Source organism: Pan troglodytes, chromosome 10, assembly GCF_028858775.2.
Source record: "Pan troglodytes isolate AG18354 chromosome 10, NHGRI_mPanTro3-v2.0_pri, whole genome shotgun sequence".
Taxonomy (NCBI): domain Eukaryota; kingdom Metazoa; phylum Chordata; class Mammalia; order Primates; family Hominidae; genus Pan; species Pan troglodytes.
Genome location: NC_072408.2, coordinates 13,547,222 through 13,560,822, shown reverse-complemented (window position 1 = coordinate 13,560,822; position 13,601 = coordinate 13,547,222). Strand labels below are relative to the sequence as shown.

Below are 13,601 nucleotides of genomic sequence, written 5' to 3'. Positions count from 1 at the left end.
CTGTGACAAAAACATATTTGTGTATTATTTGTACACTTTAAAAGATCATCTTTAAAATGGACTTCTGATCAAAGCCCAGGTCTCAGATTTCTATTTTCCTCACAACACCAAGCCTGCTCTAGCCCGCTCCAGGTCTAGAATGCTGCAGCACTAGGCTCGCATTGCCACTCCCATACCCAGCAGGACGTGGCAGGGTCACCACCCTTTGGCTCAGCCCAGACCAGGCATTGCAGTTCTTCTCACAGAGCCCTTGATATGAAAACTATTTGCCATGCTGCCTTAAGCTAGTGGTTGGATTTCAGGCATGAGCTAGCAAATAGAAAAGGCAGGGAGGTGCTTTTCAGAACCTTTGAGATCAAACAGCCAGGGTGCTGAGCACCTTATTTGCAGGGAGGACCATGCCCAATATAAGGACCTGGCTCAAGGGAGACTGGAGTTTCTAGGGGTCTCTGGGATATGTGGGGCGGTGGGGACAGTGCAGAGACCTTTTCACAGAGCCAAGGAGATAACCCAGCACCCAGAGAGCAGACGAATCCACGGGCTCTGTGTGGGAGTGAGGGAGGCCTTCCCGGCTTTCACATCCAGGTGCACCTGAGCCCCGATCCCCCATGAGTCTGTCTCAGGAAGTAAATGGCAAAAGCGCTAAGTAGATAACCCCAGAGGAGGAGGAGAATTCTGAATTCTGTTTATAGCTCTGCTCCTATTTTGTTTTCTAACCTCAGAAAACTGATTTATCCTTGGGAAGGGTCAGTTTCTTCATTAGGACAATGAAGAAAAATCCAGCTGTCCCTTCCAAGGGGAGGTATCATGAGCAGTATCAAGGTAAGCAAGGGAACCTGGTTTGGAATCCTGGTTGACACCAGCTCTCACTTTAAGAAGTCGCAAGAGACAGCCGCAAGAGAGGAAGCCACAGACCAGGTTGGACCCTGAGCCTGGAGTACTGCCTTTTCTCTTCTTTGCCTGCTAAACTCCTTGCTCGTCAAGATTCAGCAGAGATGACACCTTCTCTGGGAAGGCTTCCTGAGTCTCCTGCAGTGAGTCCCTAGGCTCCCCTAGCCCTTGGCTCTTATTTCTTGGCTCTTATGTCTTATCTCTGAGAAATCTGAGATCTGCACTTTTGTTAGAAGTCCGTTTTAAAGACGATCTTTTAAAGTGTACAAATAGGAACCTTATCTTATTGTATTGCAGCTACCTATTTGCAGGCCTATCTCCTCCCCCCGTGTGTATCAGTGCTCAGGCTGGGCCTTTGTCTGCTGGCTTGTGGAGGGAGGCAGGACAAGCCAGTGACCACATTCCTGCACTCTGGGCTGCCTCCTGTGGGGCCCGTGAGGAAGCGGCAGCCCTCCCTGCTGCGTGCAGGGCCTGGGTTGTGTGGGTGGCTCTCCCGAGTCTCCTCCAGCCCTTTTCGGGTCTCATTCTCTGACCCTCCTCTCTCTCCTTGCTCACCACTTGGCACTCCACTCCTTATCCTTTTGCTGCATTAAGTTTGGAAAGAGATTTTGGAGAAAAATATAGCCCCATCAATGAATTTCTCCTCCTCCCAGGGCCTGTCTGGGCGTGTGCCATGCCCACCCTCTTCCTTTCCAGTGCTGGCCACATCCTCCCTGCACCTTCAGTGCCTGCTTTCCCTGCCTCTTCCTGGGCTCCGGGTCTGTGCCCACAGTGTCCTGCGTGGCCCTCGCGCTGCCTCTGGTTGCCCACATTCCTGCAACTCCGTGACCACAGCAGGGGCGATTACACATTCCTGGCCTGGCAGCCAACAGTGTAAAAAAGAACAGAATGTCCTAGGGCCCCGCCTAGCCCCCAGCTTCACCTGGGCCCCTCCCGGGTCTGGACAAGGTTGGAGGGGGTGGCGAGGAATCAGCAGGAAAGAGGAGGGACCGGGAGGAGGCAGATGCGTCCCACCTGAGTGCGCTGCTCCCACTTAGTGAGCGGGGAGGAGACCTGCAGAGACCTCTTCTCTCTTCTCTCTTCTCTGCAGGGCCTGAGGGTGAGGCTGACCTGTGGGTGCCCTTGGAGGGCTGCCCACTTGCTGAGCCTCTAGCTCCTGGAAGCACACTTGGGACTCCCCCCTTGCTCTCCTTCCTGGAGACAGACTCCCTTTGGTGCTGGCTCCTTCTATTTGCCCCCACCACCGCCCCCCACCTGCCTCTACTCACTCACTGCCCCTCCTCCATCCCTATCTCTCTGTCCTTCGCTGTCCCTCTCTATTGTCTCCCTCTTTCTGCCCTCCTGTCCTCCGGGTTCCCCACCCAGGCCCTCTCAGCCTGGCTGGCCCCTTCTCCTTGTGTTGCCCTCCTAGCTGTGGGCTCAGGATCCTTCTACTTGTTCAGATCTTTGCCCCCCACCTGCCATCCTGTCCCCCAGCCTCCTTGCCTGTCTGCATCTAAAGCCCCTGCCCAGAGTCCGCCTTCTCAGGTCCAGTACTCCCAGTTCACCTGCCCTCGGGAGCCCTCCTTCCTTCGGAAAACTCCCAGCTCAGACTCCTCCTCAGCCCCTCCCCCCGCCCTGCTCACCTTTAATTGAGATGCTAATGAGACTCCTGTCGCTTCCATCCCTGGCCGGCCGGCGGGCGGGCGGGCTCCCCAGCCAGGCCGCTGCACCTGTCAGGTGAGGGGGAGGAGAGGTTTGGCTGCCAGATTCAACTGGAAAGGAACCAGTCCCAGTCCAGCCGCAACCTGGGAGTGGGAAGCTGGAGGCAGCCCAGACCTCCTGGAGCCCTGTAGTCCTGGGGCAGAGACAGAATCAGGACACAGCTCGAGGTCAGGGCCAGAGGCTGGAGCTGAGGGCCTAGAGTGAGAGGGGGCAAGGCAATGGGGGAAGAGGAAGAGAGGCAGAATTAGAGAGAGGAGCCAGGCCAGAAAGAGGAGAGCAGGAGAGACCCAAAGAGAAACAGAAGGCAGATAGAGAGGGAGTGAGAGGCAGGAGCTGAGACACAGATCCTGGAGGAAGAAGACCAAAGGAAGAGGGCAGAGACAGAAAGGGAGGTGCTAGGACAAAACTCGAAAGGTGGCCCTATCAGGGAAGCAGAGGAGAGGCCGTTCTAGGGAAGCCCAGCTCCGGCACTTTTGGCCCCAACTCCCGCAGGTCTGCTGGCTCCAGGAAAGGTGGAGGAGGGAGGGAGGAGTGGGAGAATGTGGGCGCAGGGTGGGACATGGGCATGGCCAGGGGCAGCCTCACTCGGGTTCCAGGGGTGATGGGAGGGGGCACTCAGGGCCCAGAGCTCAGCCTTGACCCTGACCCTTGCTCTCCCCAATCCACTCCGGGGCTCATGAAGGGGAACAAGCTGGAGGAGCAGGGCCCTAGACCTCTGCAGCCCACACCAGGGCTCATGGAGGGGAACAAGCTGGAGGAGCAGGACTCTAGCCCTCCACAGTCCACTCCAGGGCTCATGAAGGGGGACAAGCGTGAGGAGCAGGGGCTGGGCCCCGAACCTGCGGCGCCCCAGCAGCCCACGGCGGAGGAGGAGGCCCTGATCGAGTTCCACCGCTCCTACCGAGAGCTCTTCGAGTTCTTCTGCAACAACACCACCATCCACGGCGCCATCCGCCTGGTGTGCTCCCAGCACAACCGCATGAAGACGGCCTTCTGGGCAGTGCTGTGGCTCTGCACCTTTGGCATGATGTACTGGCAATTCGGCCTGCTTTTCGGAGAGTACTTCAGCTACCCCGTCAGCCTCAACATCAACCTCAACTCGGACAAGCTCGTCTTCCCCGCAGTGACCATCTGCACCCTCAATCCCTACAGGTCGGTTAGTCCCTCTGCCCCTTCCCTGGTGCCTGCGCCTGGAAGGGTGGTCCAGGGTGCTGAGGTGCTCGCTGGGCAGGCAGAGCCTCAGACCTGAGGGTGGGAACCGACACCCCTGTCCCAGGTAGAGCTCACTGCTGGCAAAATGAGGAGCCTCCAGCTTACTGGACTGGCGTCCCTGCCCAGTGGAGCCATCCTAGCACCCCAGGCTCACCCAGAGTGTGGCTGTTGGAGCAGCATTGCCCTCCCCTGCCCTCTCTTCTCCTTCCCTCCCATTCCCTTCTCCCTCCTGCAAGTGGGAGGGAGTGCTTGCAAAAGGGCAGGGGTGTGCTCAGCTGCATCCCTTTTCTGGAGCAAGATGCCAGCAAAGTATAAGACCTTGTCCACCTCAGCAGGACAGTCTGATGGAGGGGTGAGGCTAGGTGAGGGGAGGCGAGACCGTGCAGGTGCTGTGGAGGTGGTGCTGTCAGTCTTTGTTTAGAAGGGGAATTTATTATGGAGAAAGCAAAGCGGGGGATCGTAGAGGTTAGGGCTGCAAGTGAGCCCAAAGGCTGGGGACAGGGGCCTTACAGAACAAGGAGAATGGGTCAGGCTAGAGAGCAGCTCCTTGTGAAGCTCTTCCCCCAAAAGACCCAGGCTAAAATGGTGCACTGTTGACCTGCCCAGGTGCCTGACCTTTACGTGCTTGGGTGTGTCCTGAACTTTTGGGTTTCATCGGTGCTCTTTGCCAATGTTGGGTCTGGAAACCGGAGCAGGTGGTAAGCGTGGAGAAGAGAGGAGGGCAGGGCTGAGTGCTTTTATATACCTTTTATTTGTATTCACTCAGCCATGCCACACCTTGGGGACACCTGCGTCAAGCCAGACACAGAGCTAGGCACCTGGCAAAATGGATTCATGAATAATTCATAAGCCCTTTATTGAAGGCCAGGTAGTTTGCTGTGTTCTGGAGACAGATAAAATAAGATAGCAGAGACAGGCATATAAGCCAGTAACTGTGGCACACTGGGATAAGTATGATAAAAATGGTGAGTTAGTGTACCTTCAAGGAGTGCAAAATCTTTATGGGTGTGGGTGTGAGTGTGTGTGTGCACATATTGGTATGTGTGCGATTTTGGATGCTGGGGATTGGTCACGCTGTGGGTGGAGGCCCCTTCGTATATTCCCTCATGTCCAAAGGTGTGTTACGGACTAAGAAAGGGTGGGACGTCCTGTCCTGGAGAGAGAGAGAAAAAAAAAAAGCCAGGTCATTTCGTTGATTAACCTCTGTATAATGTCCCAGGTAGGGACCATTTCCTTAGGAAGCTGCCGTGTGCACAGACGCTGCAAAGGTGTCTTGGGTATCTCATTTCATTCTCAAATCTTACAAGCCCGGTGCTATTGTTATCCCTATTTTACACTTGAGGAAACTAAGGCAAAGAGAGGCAAGTCACAACATCACAGAGAGAGTGACTGACCTGTGACTCATCCTGTTTACGCCTAATCCCAAAACTCTGCCTCTTTTTAATACCCAAGATGTGGGGCTTTGAGTGAATGAAACTTCCAGTCAGATGTGGCTTCCACCTCATTTCAGAGCTCTCTTGGGTCCTTCCTCTTAGCCTCATTTTTCTCCCCCTGCTGCCTGCAGACATCTTCACCCCTTTAGGCCTTGGTGGAGGGGAGGGACCCAGCAGGAAGGGGAAGGACAGCAGGCGGGGCAGTGGGCACTCAATAAATATTTGTGGTTGAAAATATGTCAGTGAGAGATGGAGAGGGAGGGCAGGGGTGAATCGGGCGAGGCCTGCACAGTTCTTAGGTTCTGCTGGATGCGGGGCCCTAGACAGTCCAGGAAAAAGCCGGGAAAGGAAGTAATAAGCCCTGCCTCTGGGGCCTGCAGGCTGGGAGGCAGCCATCTGCCCAGAAAGAATCCCTCCTTCCTGAAGGGCTGCTGTGGGAGTTGGGAGGGAGAGAACACCTAGGAGAGGAGAGGAGTTGGGGAAGGGCTCCCCAGCACAGCGGGAGGAAATGCAACACCCACCAAGCACTATGCACTTGACCTTGTAGTCACATTATGTGCTACACCCTAAAGCTGGGTGCTTTATAGACACTCTCTCATTTAACACTGACAAGTCCAGGGAGGTGGGCAGTATTATTCCCATTTTTTTAGATGAGGAAATTAAGGCTTGGCAAGAGGAAATAATTTGAGCAAAGGAACATACATTATTTATTTATTTATTATTAAATTAAAAAATAACTGCCGGGCATGGTGCCTCACGCCTGTAATCCCAGCGCTTTGGGAGGCCAAGGCAGGCATTGAGGGGTCTGGGATGGAGCTCAAACAAGGTTGTTTAAAAGAGCCCGTCACTTGAGGCCAGGAGTTCGAGACCAGCCTGGCCATCATGGTGAAACCCCCGTCTCTACTAAAAATACAAAAATCAGCCAGGTGTGGTGGCGCATGCCTGTAGTCCCAGCTACTTGGGAGGCTGAGGCAGGAGAATCACCTCAGGAGGCCGAGGCTGCAGTGAGCCGAGATCACGCCACTGCATTCCAGCCTGGGCCACAGACTGAGAGACAGTCTCAAAGGAAAAAAAAAAAAACAGTAATAACGTTTGTATATATTTATGGGCCAGACTTTTTACAAATGAATCTAAATCAAATGATTCTGCTTTAAATTATTTAATTCTCATAACACACCTTGGAAGTAGGTCTCATGATGACTCTTATTTTATGGATGAGGAAACTGAGGCCCAGAGAGTTAAGTAACTGCCTCAACTTCAGACAGACAACAAGTGGTGAAACTGGGACTCAAAATCATCCCCCGCCCCCCGCCCCACCCCCACCCCCACCCCCACCCGTCACCCTCACCCCCACCCCCCACCCCCACCCCCTGCCCCCCCGCCACGCTCCAATGAAAAGCCAGGGCATCTCAGGTTAGCAGCTGAGTCACAAACCAAGTGTGTTTGATTTCAAAGCTCTTTTACCCATTACACTTTAAGTAGGGATCAGGCAAAGACCTCCCAGGGTCGGGGGCAGCTGGTGGGAGCCCAGCGGGCAGAGCAGCAGTCATTGGAGGACAATTTGTCAGGCGTGCAGGAGGGAGGGATCCAGGGCCACTCCTACTCAGGAGAGTGGCAGGGAGGTAAACAGGTTAATGAGCCCCAGTGAGTGAATCACCGGGAGCGCAGTGAGTGACTCCTACCGAGGAGATCGGTTGATGAGCTAGAGGAACCGGAGTGAGGCAGAGCTGCCCAGGGCTGCCTACCTGCTGAGGGTCGCCACCAGCAGAGGGAGAGAAGAAGTGGACATGCAGGACTCTGTGCTGCTTTCTAACTTCAAGGAAAGGGGACAAAGCACTGAAGACCTTTCAGACTAAGCAAGGAAGTGCTGAGTCCAAAGGGAAGGGTTGGCCACTGCAGCCCCTTTCTCTCTGGTCAACAAAGCGCTTCTTCACTGAAAGGAGAGGGCCAGTCATACCTACAGTCATGGAAAACAGAGCCCACAGACATATTTTTCATCCAGTCCCAGGAATGGTTTAGGCTGGACCTAAGAACTTGGGGTTCTTGAACAATGAAGGAGGTCATGGTAGCTTCTTTCCTGGAAATGGCACAGCAGGAGGCCAGGAGTGGGTGAAGCAAGGGGCAATTTCCCAGAGAGAGCTCCTGTGGGGAGGGTGGGAAAGCCCTGAGCTAGGGAGGCCGTCCCTGCCTGCAGTCCCCTGACATGGCGGGCAGACCCTGCATTCCCTGGGCAGTCTGGACACCAGGCTGTGCTCAGCAGGGCTGGCAGGAAAAAAAGCCTGGACTATTAAGAGTTGACTTCCCTCTAACCCTGCCATGGTGGTTGGATCCTTCTCATCCCAGGTGGGATGGGGCCTAGGCAGGTCCCACGGCTGTCAAGGTGAGCATGGGCTCTTCTGTGAGAGGAGGCCACCAGGGGTAAGAGGGAGGGAAGAGGAGGAGAGAGCAGAGTGTCAGCCTCCAGGTCTCCCAGGGTCCTTGCACCCTGCTGCTCTGTCCTGGACACGGAAGAGGGGCTAGAGGGGAGAGGGCCAGCTGCAGGGGAAGGAGATTTTGCTGCCTGATCCCAGATGCTTCAGAGCTGGGAGGCAGACACAGTGGAAAAAGCAGGGGCCGTGGAGTGAACAGGCCTGGGTTCACATCTTGGCTCCAGTCCTTCCTGGCTGAGTGACCCTGGGGAACTTGCCTAGTTGATAGGCCTCAGTTTCCTCAACTGTAAAACGGGGATAATAATGCCTGCCCGATGGAATTGCGTAAGGGTTGACTCACCCTCCAATGTAGGGCTGCCTGCCAGAGCAGATGGGAGTGAGGGCAGTGAGCATGACCTGAGGAGGAGGTCAAGGCCAGAAGGGCTGGACTGTCTGGAGGAACCCACTGTGGGCATTCTTTATCCCTTCCCTCCAGCCGCTGGTCTCCTCAAAACAAGATGGGATGTCTTTAATGTGCTTTCTGTTTAGTGGTCAATTCTCTTAGCTCTAGGTGTCAACTCAAAGGCTCTGCCTCCTGCTGTAGGAATTTCTAGTATCATGGGGTCAGGGAGGGAGAGTTGTTTTTTTTTTTTTTTTTTGAGACAGAGTCTTGCACTGTTGCCCAGGCTGGAGTGCAGTGGTGCGATCTTGGCTCACTGCAAGCTCCGCCTCCCGGGTTCATGCCATTCTCCTGCCTCAGCCTCCGGAGTAGCTGGGACTACAGGCACCCGCCACCATGCCCGGCTAATTTATCGTACTTTTTTAGTAGAGACGGGGTTTCGCCGTGTTAGCCAGGATGGTCTCAATCTCCTGACCTCGTGATCCACCATCCTCGGCCTCCCAAAGTGCTGGGATTATAGGCGTGAGCCACCGCGCCCGGCCATTCCGTCTTATCTTATGCCAAAAAAGAGGAGCAGTAGACCTTTTGGGAGAGTGAAGGTGGGGCCCTATGGAACCCAGCCTCCTCTGGAGGCCTTGTCACAGGTGTGTGTGTGTGGGATCAAGGGCTGGGAGCCCAGGCTGTGCTCAGTGGGGGGCTCATCAGTGAGGCCAGGCAGGAGGGAGGCGCGTAGGGTGGCAGGAGGGAGGTGCGTAGGGTGGCAGGAGGGAGGTGCGTAGGGTGGCAGGAGGGAGGCATGTAGGGTGGCAGCATGGAGGAGGAAGCTGGGCACAGAGATGGCATGGGGGCTCCCCAGGGGAGAGGAGTGTGGCCAGAGAAGTGACAACCAGATTGAAGCTGGTGATGAGAGAGAGGGAGGAGCAGGAGGCAGAAGGGACTTGAGCCAGCCTGGGGAAGGAGTGGAAAGGGAGGCCCAGCCAGGATGTGGTGGAAATAACTCCAGGCAAGTGGGGGTTCTGGATTCTTCCTGTGTGACCTTGAGAAAGGCAATTCGCTTTCCTGGGCTCCTGGCTCCTCTGTGTCTTCCTGATAGTCGATGGTCTCTTCACTTTGTGTCACTGAGTATTTTCTCACTTAACCCCCCAAGAGCTTCATGCGGTAGGCAGATCTAGTGTTATGCCCATTTTACAGATAAGGAACTCAGACTGAGAGTCAGAAAGGCTGGGTCACTTACCCCGAGTTACACAGACAGAAAGTGTGTGGCTGGAACACCAGGCCCTACATCTCAGAGAGGTTCTGGCTCAGGTGCTCTTTCTGGGGCACCATGTGGCCCTCCTAAAATAGCCAGAGGTAGCAGGGACGGACCAGAGGGCAGTGTGGTGGTTGGAGTGCTGTCTGACCCATTTGCTAGCTGTGCCAACTGGAATAAGTCATCATGCCTCAGGTTTTTCACCTGGAAAAGGGAATGACAATTGTGTTAGCTAACAGTGGCTAACGGTATACTGCGGTACCTGAAGATTAAATCACGTTAAATAAGTTTTAGCCTAAAGTTGCCTCTTTACATTTTTAAAGTTTGGCCTAAAGGTTTCTTCGTGCATAGTGAACTGCCACCTAACTAGATATGTAAACACACTATAACCTACCTTTATAGCAATCACAGAGTTTTGGCCAATGAAAGGCAGCCCACTTGTCAAACCTTGTCCAAATAAGGCAAACGCTGGGGGTGTAACCAATCCGGGTGTTTCTGTACCTCACTTCCGTTTTCTGTGGGTCACTTTCCTTTTCCTGTCCACGAATATTATCTAATCATGCAGCAGCCCCCAGAGTCACTCTGAATCTATTCCGGTTGGGGGCAGGGGGCACTCGATTCGAGGTTCATTGTTTGCTCAGTGAAACTCAAGTTAAATTTAATTTGTTTAAAGTTTTTCTTTTAACAATTAAATAATGTACATTCTAATACCACAGTGCCTGGCTCATAATAAGTGCTCGATAAACGCTAGCTGTGCTTGCCATTCTTTTAATTATAAATAAAGAGCAAGTCTCTTAGAATGCCAAACACACCTTCAACCAGAGCTACATTTTCTCCTGTGAGAAGTTCAGGGGCTGCCAGAGCTGATGCCTAAGGCCCAGCCAGCTAGACTTTTCTGGTAGAGATGGAAATAGAGCTGAATGGAAGAGGAAGTGAAGATCTGGACTAGACGGTGGTTAATGTAGCTGCACGTTAGGACCACGTGGGGGCTCTTTCAAACAACCTTCTTCTGGCTCCAGCCCAGACCCATTAAATCTAAATCTGGCAAGTAAGACCCTGCACTGGCATTTTTTTCTTAAGTGAGGCATAATTGATGTACAATAAAATGAACAAATCTTGAGTGCCCACTCAGGTTTGACAGTCGAGATGTTGAACACTCCCATTACCCGGTGCCCCCTTTCCATCAATTCCTCTTCCTCTCCCACTGTCATTTTCTGAATGCTATCTCTATCAACTAGTTTTGTCTGTTCATAGAATTCATATAAATGGGATCATACAGTATGTATTTTCTTGTATGTGTGTCTGACTTATTTTGCTTAATGTTTCTGGAATTCTTCCCTGTGTTTTTTGCACGTATCAGTTCCTTTTTATTGCTGAGTGGTTTTGATGAGCCTATTCTGGTTGAGGGGCTGCCTGATTTGAGCATCGTTCTTTGCTCAAGTCAACTCTGTTAAATTTAATTTTGCCTAACGTTCTTCTTTTAACAATTAAATAATGCACATTCTAATACCATAGTTCCTGGCTCATAGTAAGTGCTCAATAAATGCTAGCTATGATTGCCATTATTTTTTTTTTTTTTAAGACAGGGTCTTGCTCTGTTGCCCAGGCTGCAGTGTAGTCACACGATCACGGCTCACTGTAGCCTCAAGCTCCCAGGATCAGGCAATTCTTCTGCCTCAGTCTTCTGAGTAGCTGGGACTACAGGTGTGCACCACCACATCTGGCTAATTTTTGTATTTTTTGTAGATACAAGGTTTCGTCGTGTTGCCCAGGCTGGTCTCAAACTTCTGAGCTCAAGTGATCCACCCACTTGGCCTTCCAAAATTCTGAAATTACAGGTGTGAGCCACCATGCCCCACGGATTGCCATTCTTTTAATTAGCAGTAATGAGCAAGTTTTCTAGAATGCCAAACACACACCTTTGAGTTGCTTCAGGCTTTTTGGCTATTATAAATAAAATGGCTATGAACATTCATGTACAAATCTTTTTCTTTTTTTTTTTTTTTGAGATGGAGTTTCGCTCTGGTTGCCCAGGCTGGAGTGCAATGGCGAGATCTCGGCTCCCTGCAACCTCCGCCTCCCGGGTTCAAGCAATTCTCCTGCCTCAGCCTCCCGAGTAGCTGGGATTACAGGCATGTGCCACCACGCCCGGCTAATTTTGCATTTTTAGTAGAGACAGGGTTTCTCCATGTTGGTCAGTCTGGTCTCGAACTCTTGACCTCAGGTGATCCACCCACCTTGCCCTCCCAAAGTGCCGGGATTACAGGTGTGAGCCACTGCACCCAGCCTCATGTACAAATCTTTATGTTTGTCTTGCCCTTGTGTAGTAGCTAGGAGTGGACCTGGTAAAATATTCAGAAATGAAATTACTGGGTCATAAGGTAGATATGCATGTTTAAAATTATGAGCAACTACTAACTGGTCCTCCAAAGCAGTGGTACCATTTTATACTCCCATCAGCAGCTTAGAAGAATTCCAGTTGCTCTCTACATCCTCACCAACACTTGGTATTGTCAGCCTTTTTAATTTTAACCTTTCTAATGGTAACTGCTTATGGATTTAATTAGCATTTCCCTGAGGACTAATTATGTTGGGTAGCTTTTCAGGTGTTTAGTGACCATTTGTATATGTTTTTTGGTGATTTAAAAATTTTTTAATTGTTAATTTACAAGAATTCTTTATGTATCAAGATGATCTTTTCATTAGGTATTTTTCCTTTAAAAAACAGCTTTAGTGAGATATAATTCATATACCATACAATTTACCTACTTAAAATTCAGTCGTTTTAAAAATATTTCACAGAATCATGCAATTATTACTACAATCAATTTTAGAACATTTTCATCACCCCCAGAAGAAACCCCATACCCTTTAGCAGGCATTCATCTTTCCCTCCCATCTATTAACCCCTAGCCCTGCGAAACCACTAATCTACTTTCTGTCTATAGATTTGCTTATTCTGGACATTTCCTATAAATAGAATCAGGCTATATGTCGTCTTCTGTGAGTGGCTTCTTTCATTTAGTATAATGTTTTCAAGCATCATCCATGTTGTAGCATAGATCAGTGCTTAATTCCTTTTTATTTGCCAAATATTATTCCAGTGTATGGATACATCACATTTTATTTATATGTTCATCAATTGATGGACATTTGGGTTATTTCTACTTTTTGGCTATTAGAAATAATACTGGTATGAACATTTGTGCACATTTGTGTGTGTATGTTGGAGGGGGCATATGCTTTCATTTCTCTTAGGAGTGGAATGGATGGGTTATATGGTAACTCTATATCTAACTTTTTGAGGAACTTCCAGATTGTTTTCCAAAATGATCGTATCATTTTATATTCTCACTAGCTGTGTACAGGGTCAGAATCTTTTAAAAATGTAGGTCTGTTCGGCTGGGCATGGTGGCGCACGACTGTAATCCCAACACTTTGGGAGGCCGAGGCGGGCGGATCACGAAGTCAGGAGATCGAGACCATCCTGGCTAACATGGTGAAACCCCATCTCTACTAAAAATACAAAAAATCAGCCGGGCGTGGCGGCACGCACCTGTAGTCCCAGCTACTAGGGAGGCTGAGGCAGGAGAATGGCGTGAACCCGGTGGCGGAGCTTGTGAGCCGAGATCGCGCCACTGCACTCCAGCCTGGGCAATTGAGACTCTGTCTCAAAAAATAAAAAGGTAGGTCTGTTCATAAAGTGCCTACTACATATGGTTGTTCTAGGGATTATTTGTTAGATATTTTTCTTACAAGAGAATTTTGCCTACCCCAAGGTCAGGAAGATATCTTCCATCTTCTAGAGTGTTTATGGTTCTGAATTTCATGTTTACGTTATGATCCATCTTGAATTAATTTTTGCCTGTATAGTATAAGGTAGAGATTGAGGGTCATTTTTTTTCCAATACAGTATTCAGTTGTTCTAGCAGAACCTGCTAACAAATTTTATTTTCTACACTGAATTGAATTGGTGTTTTGGCCAAAAATCAGTTGACCATCTATGCATGAGTTTATTTCTGGACTCTATTCTATTCCATTGATCTATTGTCTCTCCTTACCAAGAACCGCATTGTTTTGATTACTGTGGCTTTATAGTAAATACTAAAGTCAGGAGGAATACATTTTCCAACTTGGCTCTTCTTTTCTAAAATTTTCTAGCTATTCTAGATTGTTTGCATTTCCAGATAAGTCTTAGAAGCAGTATGTCAATTTCTTTAAAAATACCTGCTGGGGCCAGGTGCAGTGGCTCACGCCTGCAATCCCAGCACTTTAGGAGGCTGAGGCTGGTGATTGCTTGGGCT

At 50.7% G+C, this 13,601-nt stretch overlaps 1 protein-coding gene across 5 annotated transcripts in view; it reads left to right on the top strand.

Annotated features, from left to right (window-relative positions):
• Positions 1-711: 711 nt before the first annotated feature.
• Positions 712-13,601, top strand: part of SCNN1A (sodium channel epithelial 1 subunit alpha) — a 32,020-nt gene continuing 19,130 nt past the window's right edge. For 2 of the 5 annotated variants that reach the window (XM_016922829.4, XM_024347646.3), the window contains exon 1: positions 2,617-3,747. In XM_016922829.4, the coding sequence (XP_016778318.1) occupies positions 3,155-3,747 (593 nt within the window). In that variant the 5' untranslated portion in view covers positions 2,617-3,154. The other 3 variants (XM_024347647.3, XM_016922830.4, XM_024347648.3) reach the window with 3 other exon arrangements.